Consider the following 19,652-nt stretch of genomic DNA (forward strand, 5'->3'; position numbering starts at 1 on the left):
GCTGTGTGGTGGCTAGCCAGAAGGCTCCATCATAGGCTCAATAATCTCTAAATGCCCCTGCCCCAGGTCTGAAGTTCTGGGTATGTTTATAAACTAGACTCCTGGTTCTCATATTGCCCTGCTACAGGCTTTTGAAAATTGCCTAACCTTTGACTGTTTGGGACTAGCAGGCTGGCAGTGCAGGTCAATGCAATGCTCCCTTTGAAAGGTCAGAGAAGAACTGAGATACCAGCCACACCACCAGGTACCATATTAAGCTAAGGTGTCTTTGTGCTTCTTTTCTCTGCAGCATGGGTAGGAGCCCTCTCAATGGGTATGATCTTCTTCTGCTCTCCCATTGTGAGTATATTCACTGATCGGTTGGGCTGCCGAATCACAGCAACTGCAGGGGCTGCTGTCGCTTTCATTGGCCTCCATACCAGCTCTTTCACCAGGTAAGGCTAGGAGTTGCTGGCCATGAGTCCAAAACTGAGGGTTGACTTCTTTCTGGGCCCCAACTAGGGATACTCTTCTAATTGCAGAATCTCCTGTGGCCCTTTTCATGTAGGGTCCTCAAAGACTCTGCTCCCCAGGAATCGCTGTCCAATAGGACTTATGTAGGTAGGGTCCCCAGGACACACTGATAGGGAATATCCCCACAGAGGACCCAAGAGTTCCAAAGTGGTGTGAGAAGCCTAATTTCTGAAGTTCATACAGCTGGACCCAAGTTCAGTTTTGGTCACTGAATGGCTATGGAACAATTGTTGAGTGCCATTCCCCTCTCTGGGCCTCTGTTTCTGTATCTGTATCATGAGATGATTAGACCAGATGGTCTTTTCGGGTCCCTTCCAGGTCTGTCATTCTGTTCCCGTTCAATGTGCCACACATCTCATGACTTCATCTGCCCTCCCAGGAGCTTCTGGAGTGAGCCCACATGAATACTTACCATTACAGGACTCCTGAGGAAATATTATGCTGAAAAAGAGGTCAGCTGAGCCCCACTCTGTTTAGCATTTCTGGCCCCTTCACAGGTATTTCTGGCCATCAGTATATGGACAATTTGGGACAAATAAAGTTTCATGCCTTGGGCATGAGAAGGAATTTTTAACAACATATGCCACTGAGGTACAGACCCAGCACTCAGCTACCCAGCTAGGCCTAGGCTAAACTCAAAGTCTGGTCCCACTGGTCCCACTGGTAGAACTTGGTAGTATCAGGTAAGGAGCAGGCTATAAGTTCATTTTCTGCTTTCTTTCTGTCAGCCTGGCAAAACCTGTCTGTAGGGGAGAGGAGAAGTAAAAATCCTCCACCACCTGAGGAATATGGAATTCCCAAAAAACTCTCTTGACATTCAACCAAAGACACTTTGGAAGTTAAGGTACCTCCTACTTCCAACCTGCCTGGGCTGGTATAGGAGAATGCCGGCCTGGAGACCCAGCTAACTTGTCAGAGACTTGCTTTCTGAGCTTGCCTTCGCAGAGAAGGCCTATGGTTATGCTCTCTACACCTAGGTTCCACTCACAGGGGAGAATGATAATTGTGTTCTGTCATAACCAGACCCTGTGAGGGTGAGCCAGCTTTCTTGATGACTTGAACATTTCCAGCTGCCCCGCCTACCCTTCAGCAGAGCTTGAATCTGGCCTGCAATGATTTCTTGGCTTGGTCTCATCCAACTGGGTCAGAGGAGGGGAAAACCATGTCCTGTCTGGAACCTGCTAGCCCTCCCAAGGCAGCAGCTCCAAATCCTTTCAGGACCCCTCTGGTGGTTGGCCTCATCTGCCCTCAGCAAGCTGGTGCCTGGCTCCTTGTGGGAAGGAGCTAGGCCTCAGAAGTGGCTCCAGTGTCAGCACTACACAGCAGAGGCCTGTGTTTTGAGGCTGAGCAGAGCAAAGTGTAAACAAATTAGCAACATAAGGATCCCATTTCCCTTCCAATCCACATGAGCTCAGTTACAGGAGGGAATGGAGCTCAGATGTGTTTTTTTCTGGCACTGTTCTTTAGGCACATTGGAGTAGGCATTGTTTTCCAACCCCTAAGCCCCTTCTCCACCCCCTTTGCCCTTTCTGTAAGAACATCTTCAGAGCCAAGAAACTTTCTGGATGGTTTCACGTCCAGTGGAAAAATGGTTCTGTTGGTGGCTAGAACTCCCAAGTCATCCTTCCTGTTGTCTGAATCAGGGCTCTGAGTTCTTCTGGATGGCTTGAGGTGGAGCAGAGTGCAAGCAGGGCTCGGGAGGCTGTGGCAAGCCTATTCGGGGGCCTCCTACCTTGGAGTCCAGCTAGAAATAGATCCACCACATAGCACCCTGAACTGAATCACATGCTTTGCCATGGCCATATCCCTCCCTAAAGATCTCCCTTAGACCTTCCTATCTCCTGTCCCTTAGACAAGGCCCCCAGTCCAGGCTGATGCTGAAGGGTACCTAGAATCTTGGGAGCAGGCCCCAAGAAATCTGATAGAAGTGGAACAGTTGGCTTAGCCATGTGTTCCAAGTGGAAGCAACTCTTTTGGAACTACAGCCCTTGCTCATACCCAGTGAATGCAAGCAGATGGAAAGCAGTGGTGATGATAGCTGTCTCAGAATTATGAGTGCCAGCACCACATCATTTCTGCAGCATAGGTCCAGGCCATCAGTATGAAGACTGGCTTGCTCTATATTATGTGGAGGAAATGTCTGACCATAGAGAGTACTGGGAAATTGAGTGTTCAGATAAGAACTATCACAAAATATGTGGAGTCTTCAAAAAGAAAACTAAATTCTTCATTAGGTTGTGCTACTATTGTCTGGGGCAGATGGCTGGCTGGGCTGACCTTCAATTGGCCTTTTTCATTTTGATACTTTGCTTTCTCTTGCAGAGGCTTATGGCCACAACCGGGTCTAAGAGTTTTAAGCCAGCATCTATCTTATTTGGCCAGGCCTACAAATGCTTTGAGGCTCCACTTCCCATCAAGCAGCTAGGCTACTCTGAAAAGCTAATGCATACCATGTCCAGTAACGGGAGCTGGGCTCTAGAAGATAAAGGGACTACTTACCTCAGGATCTTCATGGAGATCATCTAGGGCCTGGTGTAATGGGTCTTGGGATATCTACACCTTGGGCAGTTTTGGGGAGCAGATGTCTTTCAGGAGACCAGCAGCCATTCTCTGAAATATTAAGGGCTGTGACATGGAGAAAGATGTAAAGAGCCCTACAGAGGGTCTCAGCCTTCCAGGATCTTGGTTTTGCAGACCTTTGTTGTTACTTGGGATAAAGCTTTGACTACCAGCCTACACATGGTGCGAGACCTATCATGGTGAGCAGTAAGTGAAACTGTTCTCTCCTAGGCACTGACTTGCTCTTTGTAGCCCCTTATCTACCTTTGCATAGGCTGGTTCTGGCTTTCTTTTCAACAGTTGTCTCTGATGGGGTGCTATGATTCAAACTAGAGTCACACAGACCTAGAGTCTAGTCCAAGCTTCGCTGATCCCCAGTTATGCTACCTTGTGTAAATTACTTCTCTGAGCCTGTTTTACATCTCCTCAGTGGGGATCAAAAGACCTTGTTCCTTATCTGTTCTGAAGGTCAGAAGTGAGTGGGGCTGTGGGTTAAAGATGGGAGGATGAAGGTCTCAGGAGGGTGAAGGGAGAGGGGCAGATGGATTGATGGTCAGGCTGCTGAAGATAGCTCTTGTCTCTCCCACAGCTCACTAAGCCTGCGTTACTTCACCTATGGAATTCTCTTTGGTTGTGGCTGTTCCTTCGCCTTCCAGCCATCTCTCGTTATCTTGGGCCATTACTTCCAACGCCGCCTGGGTCTGGCCAATGGTGTGGTGTCTGCTGGGAGTAGCGTCTTCTCCATATCCTTCCCCCTCCTCATCAAAACACTGGGGGCTAAGATCAAGCTTGCCCAAACCTTCCAGGTGCTGAGTACCTTTATGTTTATTCTTACACTGCTTTCACTCACCTACCAGCCCCTCCTTCCCAGCTCCCAGGACACCCCAAACAAAAGGCGTGTCCACAGCCTGTGCCAACGCTTTCTGGCTCAGCTCAGGAAGTACTTCAACATGCGAGTGTTCCGCCAACGTACCTACCGCATCTGGGCATTTGGGATTGCTGCTGCTGCCCTTGGCTACTTTGTTCCCTATGTACACCTGGTGAGTAATGAGAAAAAAGCTGCTTCTGCTTTAAACCTGCCTGAAGTCTAGAAAGTAGGGGCTAAGGTCACTGAAAGAGCAGAGTTGGGACTTCTGGAAAGAGAAAAAACAGTGTTTGGAGACACCTAGAGTGGGAAAGAGCACAGGCTGAGGGAATACCTCAACAAGAAATGGAGGGAGTTTCTTAGGGTAAGACCCATGCCTATAGTTTCCCCCACTGACAAATCTACGTAGATTTTCAAGAGAAGATAAGCATCACTGTGATGCAGAGACAGGCCCAGATGACCCAATGATAGGGTTTTCTAAGAGTGTGTTCTATGAAATGCTGGTCTTTGTGGTCAATTTTATTTAATATACAGAGGTATATTAGACCTCTGTAACTTCACAATGTGTAGCAATCTTTTAAAGGTACCAAACAATCTTGCAGTGAAAGAAACCCATTCAGCTTTGTTAACTGTTGTCCACCCAACTTGTTTGGCCACAGAACTGCCTGTTGTAGTCCACCCATTATCTTCCACAGACCTTATGTTTCTTAAAACAGTCTTTGGAAAGTGTTACCAGGAAGTGGGTCGCTCCTTGTCCCCTAGTGACCCACTATTGTCCCAGGCTGTCCGGGGATGGGGAGATTGTGGAAGAACCCATAAATTTTCTCAGTTGTTAAGGCTATATTCTGTTCTGTCAAGGTTTGCAAGGGGCTTGGCAATACTTACCTCCTCCCTTTTTGCTTAGAAGCCCAGAATCCAGAAAGCAAAGGGATATACAGACTTTTAAGCTGTTAGAAGCAGCCAGAGAGCATGTCTCAGAGCTAGGGCTGCAGGCAAGGGCATCTCCGGGGAACTAAGCAGGGGATGTTCTGCATATGCCAACAGCTAACCAGTTTCTCTTCTTCCTCCTGTCCCTGGTGGCCTGGTGTTAATGCTTTTCAGATGAAGTATGTTGAAGAGGAGTTCTTGGAAATCAAGCAGACCTGGGTGCTCTTGGTATGTATTGGGGCTACCTCAGGCCTCGGGCGCCTTGTGTCAGGCCGTATCAGTGACTCCATTCCTGGACTTAAGAAGATCTACTTGCAGGTGAGTGTTACCACCCTGTCCACTGTGGCGAGGAAGAGCCTGCCACAGATGCTGGGTTATCTCCAGTTTTTGGGACACAATGGTAGAGCATGTCACTGCTGTGCCCTGGCCCCAGCTCTGACACCAGCTTGTTGTACAGCACAGGAAAGTCAATCAAATTCTCTGAGTCTCAATTTTCCTTGCTTTCAAATGAAGACAGTCATCTTTGTTCTGCTTCCTTCATCAAGATGGAGTGAGGATCCAGTGAGAGCAGCATAAATGGAACCTCTAAGAACACTTTCAAAGGAAGTGTTTATTAAGTAATGGCTTTCCCATCTGAGAGGGAAACTGAGGCCAGGAGCTAGATACTGCACCCATTGAGGACTGATCTCTTTGCTACTCTATGCTGTCTTGGAGGATCTTGGGCATGTAGTAGTCTCTGACCCACAGTGTCTGTCTACTCTAAGTCCAGGCCCAAATTTATCACCTCTTATACTTCCAGAGCTACTTGGAACCAAACACTGGCTCTCAAATGCCATCCTGTTGATGTACACAGAAGAAGTGCTAGAGAAAGCAAGACCTCACTTCCCTTCTTTAGGCCTCACATTCCTCATTTGTACAGTGATAATTCTTGCCTTTCCTATCTCACATTGCATGTAAGGATCTAAAGAAATATAGGTGTGACCAGGCTTTGGAAAGTAAAAAATGTTATAGCTATACAAGGTTTTAGTTCTCCTGACAGTGACACAGACACCCTCATATTGTGGGAAGTAGCTACATGGATGCTTGAGAGGCCACTTTCTAGTGAACTGGCCTCTAGTCTGGCTTGAATACAGACTACTGCTCAAGCTGTTTGGCTTTGTTTACCTGGCAGCAACATTGTGTTTCTGACCTGGTTCATGTTATTTGCTCTAGCAGCTGAGTTTAGCAGAAGGTGACCACGTGTGGAAAACTGTGGAGGTGCATGGCAGCCCCAGAAAACATGTGGTCATGAGTAACCCATCAGGAATGTGGTTGAGTTCTGACTCTCCTGGGAGACCCTAAAAGCACTTCCAAGGGGTCCTTACTACATTCACAGCATGGATTTCTCTGCCTTCTGAGATCCCCAAATGGCTTCCTAAATACCCTCAGATGTCTCATAAGGATATGATTAAGGTCTCCTGTTGTGTGTAATTCTGTGTTAGATTGGCAAGAGCCAGTGAATTTGCTTTGTCAAACCTAGAGTTGCCCTTACAGTCCATCTAGTTCAACCTCTCATTACATTGATGGACAAACTTAGGGGAAGACTCATACAGACAATAGTGGCAGAGCTGAACTTCTACAGAGCACTCCTCTTATATTCCACTTTTCCCTAAGTGATGGATGGCACAGCCAAGTCCCAGAGCTGATAAGTGACTTGACCAAGGTCAAACCAAAAGACTGTGATTGAGATAAAGCAATTACAAAACTTTGAATTCCTGTGCAAATATCAGCAAGTGCCTCATCTGGGTGGCTTTTTTCCTAGTAGTATGTGTGGCTTTCCCAGCCTCTTCTACGTGCCACCCCTTTGGGTCTTCCTTGTTAGTATAAGCAGCCCCAAGAAGCCAAAGGGTGCTGGAAATCAGGGTAGGCTAGTACTGAGCCAGGGCTTTATCTTGAGGAGAGGCAGTAACCCCTGCTTAGGCATATGGCTCATTTTTTACCACAGTCCCTAGGAGAAAGGTAGGGCCCAAGGAGCTTTTGCTTTCTATTGTACAGAGGGAGTTCCAAAGGACACATAGGCACTAGCTAGTTAGAAACAGAACTAGGCTTAGGGTCCAGTGCTTCTGCTGATCACTTCCCCTACACACCCACCACTCTCTTCCCTTTTCCACTCTTTACTTGATCTAGTTTTATCACTTAGAGTAATATAAAACAAACCTAGAACATTAGAGCTGAAATATATCTTCATCAACTTGTAATCCAACCCCTTCATTTTACAAATTGAGGAACTGAAGCCCAGAGAGGGGAAGTGACTTGTCCAAACTCATCCTGCTGGCAAGTGTCTCAGGCCCAGAGCACAAGACAATGGATGAACTTTCTCTTGAGCTACTTAAGATACCCCATCACAAGAATTTGCCTCCTTTTCTCCTGGACCAGGTACAGGAGTACAGGGCTGGGAGAGGAAAGGAGTGTACATAGCTTCAGATTCTGAAGAGCAATATTCACTAATCTTGTAGTTCTTACTATTGGTGAAGACAGGCACATGTGTCTGGTGTCCAGCTCCTTGACAGTCTGTTGGAAAGGAAATGGTGACAATCTTCAGGCAAGCCTCACTTTGGGCCAGTTCTTGAGGCCTGATTTTCAGTTCCGAGGGAGATTTTTAACTTCCAAGCCCTGGCTAAGCCTAATGGAGGATGTTAAGAGGCAGCTGTATACAATAGGTAGTAATTAGAGCTGATTGAAATCAGTTAATGGTGTCCTTTGTGTTATATAATGGTATTAACTCTTAATTGCCATAGCATTATGGCTTAGTTGATAGGTGGGCCTGGTTTTATCTTATAGTTGTACATGAATCTCCCAGAAGAGGACCTGGAATATTGGGGTTCTTATTTCTGAATTCTGCTTAGCTATCCCCAAACAGCCTGTGCAAAGTTCAAAAGTACCCCAAGGAAGAGATTTCCTCAGATGGCATGGCCAGGACATTTCTTATCCTCTGCAAAACCCAACCTATTGACTTAACAAACCCACTGTCAGCAACAACACAGAAAATCTTTAGGTCTTGAAACAGCCTTAACCCTCCTATCCCTTACACGTGGCTGTGTGGTGACTTACCCTTCCTGGGTAAGTCAGCCTGCCTATGTGAACTATTAGAAAATCTTGGGTTCTGTCAAGGCCTTGGTAAACAGATCAGGTCTTAACCCTGATCCTGAGATGACCCAGTGCGCTGGCTACTGTAGGTGGTTGGAGGTGTGTGTGTGTGTGGGGGGGGGTCTTTTATCTGCCGGCAGCCTAGGTTTTCATTCCAGCTCACCTACACAAGTTGCAGATAAACCTTAATCAAAAGACCGGCTATGTTTCCAATTGCCCTTCTGTCTGTTGAGAGGTAAAACTAGCCTCTGGAAGGGTAGCTTCTTTGTCTTGGAACTATTTTGCTCACCCCAAAGAAAGCCCAGTGGCTACTCAGTGCCCCAGAGCTGGCTTCAGTGTCCCTAGATGCCCTCCGAGTGTTTTGGTTCTCCTTAAAGTCTCCATTGTTGCAGTCACAGGGTGCCCAGTCAAGCCCAGAGGTCCCCAAAGCCATGCTGTCTGAGATGTCTGAGATGAGTGGTGTGTCCCATGCCCTAGTGCATAAGTAACCTGGGTGAACCCCCCAATGGTATCCTTTATGCGAAGGTGTTTTCTAAAAGCAGCCTCCACAAAAATGGGCACTGGCTCCTTCCCCATATCAGGAAGCTGTGCCTTCCATTCATGCCCCCATCTAATCATCATTCAAGTTATCCTCACTTCCTCCCCTTCCTCTGCCCATACCTTCCTTGAATCTGAGAACACCAGCGTACTCTGATCCCAAACCCTTATGCCTGGGGCAACCAAACACAAAATCAGAAAGCACAAACGGCAATTCCCTTTATTTTAGAATCCTGTGAAAAGACAAGTTCTTGAGGACAGGGGCCATGCCTCTGTCCCCTTTTTAATCTTGATAGAATCACAGTTAAATAGGGGCTTTCTTCAAAACTTTGACTCCTTCAGTACAGGACTTAGAAGGGGCCTATGTAACTATTTCATCCAGCTGTTCTCTCTGTTGACACCCCCCTGCTTCATTTTATAGATGTAAAAATGAGGCCCTAAGAAAGAAGATGTGATTTGCTATGTGATCTTGTCTGACAAGCACATGACCTCAGGCCCTTGTTCATCTAGGTTATCTCCTTCCTGCTCCTGGGACTGATGTCCATGATGATTCCGCTCTGCCGGGGCTTTGGGGGCCTCGTTGTTGTCTGCCTTTTCCTGGGCCTGTGCGATGGCTTCTTCATCACCATCATGGCTCCCATTGCATTTGAGCTGGTGGGCCCAATGCAGGCCTCACAGGCTATTGGCTACCTCCTGGGCATGATGGCCCTGCCGATGATTGCTGGGCCACCCATTGCAGGTGAGGCTGATATTACAGGAAGGGCACAAGTCTTCCCTGGGCCCTAGCTCTCCTGAGTACCTTTCCTTGAAGTCCCCTTTATTCTCTATTTAAGCAGCCTTGTTAGAGTGCATGAAACCCCTTCCCACTATGGGTGCAAGAGACTAAGCATAGTATATATGCATGGATTCACTTTGGGGAGTGGAATTTTCATGGCTCTATATCTGTTCCAGAATTTACTGTAGACAGCATAGGTGATTCCAGGATGGTAGAGAGAGATGGGTTTGGCCTTCTTGACCATTCTATTGATCCAATATCCTCTCTCTGTTCATAGGCAAGTAATTATTTGCATGGTAGTTAGGCAGGAAGAGAAGAGAAAGTGGGTCCCGGTTTTGTTAAGACTTACGGATCCTCCTCCCACTCCACATACAGTCCTCTCCTGGCTTCTGAACTGAGCCTGTACAGAGTTTTGACTAAGGCCACATCAGAACTGGGCCAGTGAGGTTCACTTCCAGTAGCAGCAGACAAAGTTTTGGCTTGCCATCTTCCAGCACTCCCAGTTTCTCTCTCCATTCTCCAAGAAGGTCACTGTTGGTACCCAGGAAACATAGCATGGAAAATCAATGAAAAGAGGACTTCGTTTCCTTTCTTTAGGGTTTATTGCAAATACTGATTCATGAGCTCGCCTTCCCTAGGCTGGCCAATTGGGCTAACTGAACAAATATTCCTTGAACAACATTCCTGTGCAAGACGCTATGAAGGCACTGGTCATGCTGTGTGACAGTGGCAAAAGCTTCCATTCAGGCATTTGTATAACAGCCACACTGTCCACTGAAGGGGTAATCTCTACCCAGCCCCTGTTCTCAAAGGTGGGTCCCAGAATCCACATCTCTTTCCAATTTGCATACCTCCTAAGCAGGCTGAGGGCCTGCTTGCCTTTCCTCAGCAGTGTTTCTGGGCTCATTCTCCCTATGACATGTCCCACATTAGCTTCTGGAGGTAAGCAAAGGAGGCCTTGCATCCCATGCCAAATATATCCATGGTATTGGCAACTTAGAAGAACCCAGGGTAGGCAGCCATATCTGTAACGGGAAGAAAAGATATGCATGAAGCCTCCTAGGGCAGATGGGAACTTCACAGAAAGGGCACTTCAGAAAAGGGGAAAATAGGGACTTGGCTGAATTATTCTACAAGAATCCTCTGGCCCAAGTTGGGGGTGGGATGGTATTTCCTCGTGAACCCAGACAAGGCTTAGCCATCTTCTGTGGAGTTCTTTTAAACTAACTTTCCTCCTAATTCCATATCTAGGAGTGAGTGAAAATTAGCTGTAGCTTCATGAAAGTAAAAAGTAAAAAATGGGGAACTTTAAGGGAAGATTCATAGCTTCTTTCCTAATGAGTATTAACTTCAAGTGCCTGTAGCCCAGTACCTTGGGGAGGAGCCGCCTGCCTTTGTAATAGAGGTTTTATTTCTCCCATCTAGGAGTGTTTGACTGAGGGGCCTCCTCAGGTCAAGGCAGTGCAAGCCAGGATTCTCTGGATAGGAATTGTGATGGCCCTTAGAAGAGGCAAAGAGCACCTTTAGTTATTAGGGCAAAGATGAGCTTGACTTATCTCTCTTGACTGTTTCAGGCCTTCTCCGCAACTGTTTTGGGGACTACCATGTGGCTTTCTACTTTGCCGGTGTGCCCCCCATCATTGGGGCTGTAATTCTTTTCTTCGTCCCTCTGATGCATCAAAGGATGTTCAAGAAGGAGCAAAGGGATTCCAGCAAGGATAAGATGTTGGCCCCTGACCCAGACCCCAATGGGGAGCTGCTGCCAGGCTCCCCCACCCCTGAGGAACCAATCTAATGTCTCTTCTTTACCATTGTGTGCTCCTCCCCAACCCTTTCACCCCACCCTGCTCAGCATTTACATTTTTGCCACCAGCACACATGTCCCAAACCTGCACACACAGCATTTCAGCCACTTGACCATCCCCTTGGAGCCAAAGCTCGTTGTTAAAGTCATTAACCAAATTCTTCCTGTGAATGCCTTTAAACTTGCCAGGGTCTAGGGAAGCCTGAAATCTCTCCCAGCCGTTGGGACCTCTCCATATACTTCCTAATCTCTGTGGGAGGTGGGGGATGGGCCATCCAGGCCCCAGCTTGTTAGATACCCACTAAGAGCAACTGCCAAGGTGCTACTGTGTCCCCAGGAGCCTGGTGGGAATATCCGAGTCTCTGTGTGCTGAGGAATTCCTTGCCATCTGTCCTTGGGATCTGCTGGGAGTGAGGGGAAGGGCAGAGAGGTAAAATGAGGCAAAGAGCATTGTTTAGCCTCAGAGTCTCCGAGAGCTGTGGCTTCCCAAGAGCTGTGGGTGCCATCATTTTACAAGTGTACAGATAGTCTCCCCATCATATGGTTGGTTAACAGTCTATTTCCTTCTTCCTTTCTTCCTGTTTTTTTCCCCTCTACTGCCTCCTCTCCCTTCTCTTCCCCTTTTCTTTTTATGACTGTCAAAGATACATGGGTGCTTGAAGAGAGAAGGGACCTAGAGCTTGGGCCAATGAGCCTCACCTTGGTCCAGCCTACCACTAACTAGCATCAATCCCATTCATCTCAGGCTGAGCCACATCTCACTCTCTGGCTCAAGCTGCTATAATCATAGACTGGAAGAGTAGAATATCACATAGGGAAGGGGCCTTAAACATTACAAAGTTCCACTCACTGATTTTTACAGATTTTCTAGGCCAATGCATTAACCTACAGGCCCTCTCAACTCCCCATCCTTGTATCCTTCTGTCAAAATGTGAAGAAATTCCTTTCATCTCAGCAGGCAGAGGACTGATGACAGGGGTGGCATGGTGGAGGGAGGGTGGAGGGACAATAGTTACTGACCTGGTGAAGGATGAACTCCTTCATCTCTCATTATTCTTGACAGGTCAGTATTTCTACCTGGACCATGCCAAGAAAGGGACTGTTTTAGGAAAAATCCCATTCCCAACCTGGAGCCCAAAAAGGTAGAGTCAGCAGTTGGACATGGGGTTGGACAATTTCTTTTAGGAAGTGTAAACCATCCTAGCCTTTACATCTATCATGTCCCCCATGCTGGACATCCTGGGCTACTCTGCTTAGTGGGCATTAAAGGTATCAGGAAAGGTACCCTCTGAACCATTTTCATCCCTTTGAAATAGGTGACAGATGCTTCCCTTTGGCCAAGCTCTGGGCAATGCTCTTGCTGAAGAGCACTCCCAGCCAGGTTATGTCCAACTAACACAACTCACCTCATTAGGAGCTCAACTTCTCTCCTCACTTGGCCTCTATGTCTCTTTCCCCCTATCCTGGGCCTTTGTCTGTTGTGTTCCTCTTTCCCTAACATTTCATCATCTTCTTGCCAGGCATCCTTGGCTGTCACTTGGAGCTAACAGTGACTTGCCACCCCAAGCCAAGGCCATCCCTGGGCCAGGAGGATGAGGTTGCCACTGAGGGGCTCCAAAGAAGAAAACGATCCCCACCCATGAGTTTTTTCATTACAAACAGATGCCTGGGACATGGCTGGCCTCTGATAGCCTCCTTCAAGGCCAAAGTCCTGTCCTCCACTGATCCCAGTCCAGCTCCTATCAACTACCCAAAGGAAAACCCACTGGTTTTTGGCCCTGTGTATAGAAAGGGACCTAATTACTATTCTGTAAGCTCAAACAGGAGTAGAATGGGAGAAGCTGGACCCCAAGAGCCTTGTAAGTCCCAGAAGAGACCATTGAGAATGTTGGGACAATCAAACCCATTTCCACTCCTCTCTATCACACCCCCACCAAGTCACAGAGTGGAGAGGGGTACAGGGCTGGGGGGCAGTTCTGCTGGGCCTCCTTTGTTGCTCAAGGTGTGGCTAGCTCTTAAGAATCAGCCTGCCAACCACTTCTCTCCAGATGGAGGAAAATCATTCACAGGTCCCAAATCTGCCCCATCAGGTGTCACACAACATGGCACAGTAACAGTTTACTTCTTCCACACATATGCGTGTGCATGTGTGGAATTATGTACATTTGGAGAATGTTGGTTGGTGAAGGCAGCACAGTATTAATATTTAGGTAGGATGCAGCCTCTTATACACCACAGTTATGTAAGAGAACAAACAAAATTTGGGAGCTTGGGATCTGGGACATTTAAATCTTTAAATGGTTTGGAACATAATAAACAGATCTAACTATGTAGCTTTGGTATGTATGTTGCCTACAAAATGAAATAGTCTTAACATGGTTAACATCAGGAAGTTTGGCATTGGAAGTTAAATTTCAAATTTCTGCCAGGGTGAAAGCAGAAATTGGAAAAGGAGCTACACAGGGGTTTGGAGTTGGGTAGACTATTCAGGACTGGATTTTTTAGGGGGCTCTGAAGTAGAAAAGAGGTCACTTCACAAAATGAGAACATGATTAGTGGCTAAGTGGGAATGGAGGCCCCATGAAGGGTACCACTTTGCCACAAATATGCCATGTTGAAAATTGGCAAAGACCTTAGCAATAATCCAGTTCAAGACCCCTTTCCTCTCCCTTGTTATTGATGGGGGAAACTGAAGTGACTGGTATAGCTGGGTTACACAGTCAGGCAGTGCCAGACCCTGGAATTGAGGGTGATGCAGGAGAAAGACCTATAACAATTATAAAGCTCGGAGTAGCCATAGAGTCTTCCCTTGTCCATACTCTGCATTGAATTGAAGGAGGGAAAGAGGCCTAGAGATAGGAAGAGACTTCAGCAGGATCACAGTTCATCAGTAACCGAGCAGGCTGAGACTTGAACTCAGGTAATCAACTTCCAGTACAGTCCAACCCCCTCATTTTACAGGTGAGGAAATGGAGCCAAGGAAGGGAAAAGAACTTGCCCACTTCATTCAACAACTATGTAGTGAGCCCACTTTTCCAAAAGGATGACAGCAGGACCAGCTCCAAGCAAATGAAATATGAGCTAAGTCTAACTTTTAGCATACCTCATCTTTTCATGATTACTCTTACTCCCAGTTGACACATACTCTTCCCAAGCACTCCAGACCTTCATGCATCCTTGGCCGTGGAGAGCTGGTCCTACCTGCTGTTCTCCACCCACAGCAACCCAAAATAAATCCATCTCTCTATGGCCATACACTGAGCAGGAGAGGGACAAAGAGAGCTTTCTAGTTTCCTTTGAAAGAGGGTGATTTACCACCCATCTCTTGGCTATTGTTGCTTCTCCCCTGACTCAGTGCAAACATCCTCAGGCTCCCAGCATCCTTATCTCCTCCCACAAAGACTAATTACTCTGGTAATTAGTAATGATGCCTGGCCTGCGGCTCTCCCATCCAGGTCTGCTGCTCCCTCAGTCCCTCCTCGAGCAGCTGCAAGGCCCCAGTCTGTGTTTGATCACTCAGGATTATTAGATTTCAAAGCTGTGGAATCCCATAATTTTTATAAGCATATCATCTCCTCCCAGGCTTTTCTAGGTCTGAAGAGGCAACCAGCAGCTATCTGCTACTTCTCCACAGCAGCAGAGCAGGCCAGCTGACAGGGATTACAGGTGCCCCCAGCAAATCCCTGGTGTCTGACAGCTGGTCCTAGATAGGGTAGGTGCTGATTTGAACCAGAGCCCATGAAGGAGGTTCTGGAATTCTAATATACTGAAATGTACAGGAGACTTCAGAGGCAAAGGGAAAAGTGTTGGATACCCAACTTTTGCAGGGGTTGAGGCTTTGCTTAAGAAGGTTCTTTGAGTCCTGCCTTTCAGCTCTCTCTAGTGGTCACCAGAAGCAGAGTCCCATGTTTGATTTTCAAGTCATTTCAGCAATACTTTTTTGGGACCAGTTATGTGTCAGACTGTGGATAAAATGAAAGTTCCTGTAGCCAGGATTCTCACCTGGCCCTGGTTGGCTAGCTCACTACACACGTGTGGGAAATATGTTGTTATTGACTCTATATAAAGAGGCCTGCCCAGTGCTCTGGGTGACACGGTGGCATGGCTGCAAGGCTGCAGGAGAGCAGCGCAGAGAACAGAGAGGCTCAGAGGACGGCTGTGCAGGATGACTATGCATGCAGAGAGGCCCAGAGGATGGCTGTGTGGGACAGCTGTGCGGGCAGACAGGCCCAGAGACAGAGACCAGCTTGCTGCATGCAGACTCGCTCTGAGTGGATGGGGTTCTAGTGACTGACCTGCCACTGTGGAAATAAAGTTGGGTATAACCCTTTCACCCCAAGAACGTTTTACTGTCATTCCTTTGGTCACATTGAATCCATAGTGAACTTGCCCAGTGCTGAAACCCATTGGCAAGACACAGACCCTCTGCTAGACTCCAGGAATTTCAGGACTCAAATGAACACAGATAGAGAAAACAGAGAAGAAACACAAGGAGTATGTGCTATCTTTTTTCCAAGATACCTCTTCCTCTTCTAGAACCCAATGGTCCAGAGCTTATGGACCTCAGAGCCTTTGGGGTAAGACTGGGGCCACCATGACCCTTCCAGAACAGAGACTGCTGCATTTTCTCCCCCCCATGGCAGGCCACTGGCCTCCTTCTGGCTAGAGCTGCTGGGGAGAACTACGTGTTCTTCAGCTTTGGTTTCCAGCTGAGCCCAAGTGCAATCAAATTAGCCCATTACTCACATCTAACAAGTGCTAGGGCCCCATGTCCAGCTAGGGGCAGGGGAGGACAGTGGTGAACCAGGCTGTGCTGCTGCCCAGGCAACTCGAATGCATGGACTACCAGCACCCTCAGGTGCTGCACCCGGCCCAGCACCTCCTCAACTCCCCCACCCCACCCCACCTGCCTCCGCTCCTGCCACAGACTGTCGCCGCGCAGCAGGAATGGGGGGTAGAGCTGGGAAGGGCGCTGCTGCTCCTGGTCCAGCTGCTGACCTCTGGCCACCTTGAATGGGGAAGGGGCGGTTCCTGCCCCTTGGTGGCACTCCATCCACTTCCCCTTCTAGGAGGGTAAGCTCCCAGGAGGCAGATGCACCATGGAAATGCATCTGCCCCTGCTACTCTGAAGGAAATATGGCCCCAGAGCAGGGGGATGGGAAGGAAGGTGGTAAAGCCCAGTCTAGGGCCCTGCTAGCTGTTGGGGGAGCCACACAGATAGACAGCAGCTACCATGTGTCCTAGGCTCAGCTTCTCCTCGATCCCAGGCCCGCATCACTGTCACCAATGATGCAGCATGGCCATGCTCACCGCAGCACCCTGTCCAGAGTCCTGGAGTCAATTTGGGCTGGGCTGGCAACATCGACTTCCCACCAGCGGGCCTCTCCTCTCTTCCCCTACCAGATCTGGCCTCAAGGCCCCAAGGGAGAGGTTGGGCCACAGCTAGCAAAAGACCTAAGTGATTCCAGGCACTAGGCCCACCAGGATGAGGGGGCTGGAGGTGGGAAGGGCCTGCAGAAAATGCTCAGGCCCAGAACAGCCCTCCTCCAACACCCTCCTCTCCAACCTCCAACCCTGGGCCGGGCATGTGGGGCCACCTCTTCCATGCAGGTTGGCACAATGGGGCTGCCTCTGCCAAAGAATTGGCCCACTCCTTGACACAAACCCCCAACTCCAAGTCCCCATAAACACTTTACCAGGACTCCCTGAGGCATCCATGATGTGGGAACTCTGAGCTCCGGCTGGCTCCCTCACCACACTGGATCCCAACCAGGGTGAAGGTGAGCCCCTATCAACTGCCCTAGTCTCACACAAGTGAACTAGCCAGATTTTGTAGGCTTGAGAACCCTCCTCCAAACCTAGATGGAACTTCAGGAATGAACCAGACTGATTCTAAGAACCCACGCTTCTCAGTTTGCTCTCCACCAAACACTTCCCCAACCTGCTTTCTTCAGTCACTTGCCTAAGTAGTGGTGAAGAAGAGGGCCAGGGTAGCCACCTTCCTTCCTCTCCCCTCCCACACACACCCACATACGTTCTTCCTCCCCCAAGGTGGAGTCTTCTGTTGGGGAGTAGCCTGAAAGATTATTCTGCCTTAAGTCTTGCAAAGGCCAAAGTTCCTCCTATCACTTAGAGGTCTTCCAGCTACCTGCCTCCTCACGGGGCTTTTGTCCTCCCCACAGACACACTCTTTTCATCTTCCAGCTCCATGAACACAAGGGCCTTCTCCACAGCGTACCTGGACACAGAGGCTCCCTTCAATGATAACAGGGTACCCTCATTTGCGGGTGGGCAATTTACAGTTCACAGGTGCTCCTGCATTTCCCAAACTGCAGCAGCTACTCTTATTCCTGTTTGACAAATGGAGAAAGTGAGGCTGAGAGAGGAACTAAATGCCATGTTTCTAATCCCTTCTCCAAGGCTCTTTCCACCCACCTCACAAAAAGTAGGGAAGTAAGTGAATCTCTCTTTTCCCTTGACTTCTTAGAAAGCCTGCTTGCTGCTCCTGGAGTCAGTACCTGTGGCTCCCAGGCCAAAGATGGAGGCAAGACAGGCAGCACAATCTAATTCAGAGTCCTTGTGCACCCCAGCTTCTCTTACAGAGGGAAAGGGATGGGGAGAGGAATGTGGAAGAGGAATTAAGAGTCTCTGATCTGCCTTTCCCTAGGAGTACACAGTATTGTCTTCTGGGTTCCTCTGTGTCCCAAAATGGAGGCAAAAACTCCAAAATGAACTCTCCCATGCCTTATTCTCTCAGTCCTTCACTCATTATTCAATAAAATTATCAACACTGATGGCTGATTTCCAGGACCTTGTTTTATGCCCATAGATGCACAAAGCACACTTCGTCTGGTCTGGTTTTTGGGGATGGGATTGAGGAACAGTTCCTGGTAGGCCCTGCTTTCATGGGAAAGGATTCGTGTGTCTAAGTGGTCAACAAAGCTAGCTCAGAGGCCCCCTCTTCTAGACTTCCAGTGCTTTGCCAAGCTACAGAGGAGATGGGAAAAAGCAGCAAATATCATGCAATTAAGCGTAGTGGAGCTCTCAAGGCAGCACCTGGGGAAAGGAAGAATGGAAGACATGCCTAAACCCCTGCCCACATACTTCAGTGAGGTGGACTTGTCCCATATATGCCTCTTAGGAACTGTGGCCATTACCTTCCTCCTCATCTCCCCTACCCCCCATTAAGAGATTCTATGTATTTTTAGGGGACCTTGGTGTCATCTATCAGCCCCCACCCCACAGTACTGCCTTCCTTGGTGGGCTCTAAATGACCAGATCACAAAGCCTAAGCCTTTCCTTCAGGGTGAACAGCTTCAAGCATCCAAGCCAAGTCCCTCCAAAGCTGGGAGTCATTTGTCAGCCACAGTCGCTGGGCCTAGAAAGCTGGGATAGCCAAGTTTAAGAGAAAGTCAAGTTTTAGGCAAAGCTAGTTCTAGTTCAGTAGTTCTATAAATAGTTATAACAAATTAACTCCAGGAGCACTTTAAACATTATATTGACAGAGCACAGGAGCTACAAACAAACTTACCTTAATTCCCTTTTTCTAGCCAACTGAATAATTTCCTCACAATCCTTGGTCAATACAATTAAGGGCTGTCCTACTAGGAGGAAATCAGACCCAAAGAAGGTCAGTGTTGAAATGGTAGAGAGGTTCATGTCCAGTAATTTGCATTGCACTTTATGACTCTGGGAGATTCACAGAGGTGCCTCAAAGTCCACTAAAATTTCTAGAACTTATTTTTCCCTATCCCTCCCATGAAGAACAGCTAACAATGCTGGATATTATATATCAAACAAACTTAAGAAGACTCTGAAAAGTGGGAAGACAAGCTAGGGATCTCAGTACCTAAGGAGTGACTCACAGGAGATGAGTGCTTTAGGTTTTCTTTTTGCCTAATATACCCTAGACTTGGTACTGGAGAAGCCAGAAACCCAGAAATGCTAAAGGGCACTCACATAAATAGCCCAAGAAAAATCTTCCTCCAGTCAAAGAATCAGGAAAGGGAAACACTTGGAAGATGGAAAACATTTATACAGTTCTTCTACTCTAGTCAAACACCACGGAAAAAAACTGTGACCCCACCACTACCCCAGCTAGCAATAGCAAGGTGAACAGAGTAGATTTCCACCTTCACCATGCCATAGTAAGGCATCTATCCCACTTCATCATGGTGGTGTAACAGAAGGCCAAGTATGGAGCCCAGAACTTTATCCCAGCTGGGCAAGAACACATGGGTAACAGTCATGAGGCATCCCTGTTCTTTGTAGCCCTTGTTGTATTAGCGGAAATCTACTGGGGTGCCTGAACTCCTACAAAACAGTAATGACCCCTCACCATCAGGGTGTCAACAGAGGCCTGGTGGAGGACGTTTACTTCTACCTTGACTTGACAGTAATGAGATAATGTACCCTTTCTCCCATTGGCATGTTGTCAGAGGAGATCTGCTAAAACAGATTTTAAAAAGACCCACAGTTCCATTACATACTATTAAAAAGGTCCAGGTTCCAATAAAAAATCACGCACCACACCAGGACATCATACC

The 19,652-nt window shown here is 47.9% G+C and overlaps 1 protein-coding gene across 1 annotated transcript in view; it reads left to right on the plus strand.

Moving 5' to 3' along the window:
* The window catches only part of SLC16A2 (solute carrier family 16 member 2), a 169,850-nt gene extending 156,413 nt beyond the window's left edge, over positions 1-13,437 (plus strand). Inside the window, exons 2-6 of the mRNA XM_057496113.1 lie at positions 290-434; positions 3,662-4,112; positions 5,039-5,182; positions 9,038-9,266; positions 10,877-13,437. Coding sequence (XP_057352096.1) covers positions 290-434; positions 3,662-4,112; positions 5,039-5,182; positions 9,038-9,266; positions 10,877-11,097 — 1,190 coding nt within the window. The 3' untranslated portion in view covers positions 11,098-13,437. The remainder of the gene's footprint in view (positions 1-289; positions 435-3,661; positions 4,113-5,038; positions 5,183-9,037; positions 9,267-10,876) is intronic.
* Positions 13,438-19,652: the final 6,215 nt, after the last annotated feature.

The sequence above is a fragment of the Manis pentadactyla genome, chromosome X (assembly GCF_030020395.1).
Source record: "Manis pentadactyla isolate mManPen7 chromosome X, mManPen7.hap1, whole genome shotgun sequence".
Lineage (NCBI taxonomy): Eukaryota > Metazoa > Chordata > Mammalia > Pholidota > Manidae > Manis > Manis pentadactyla.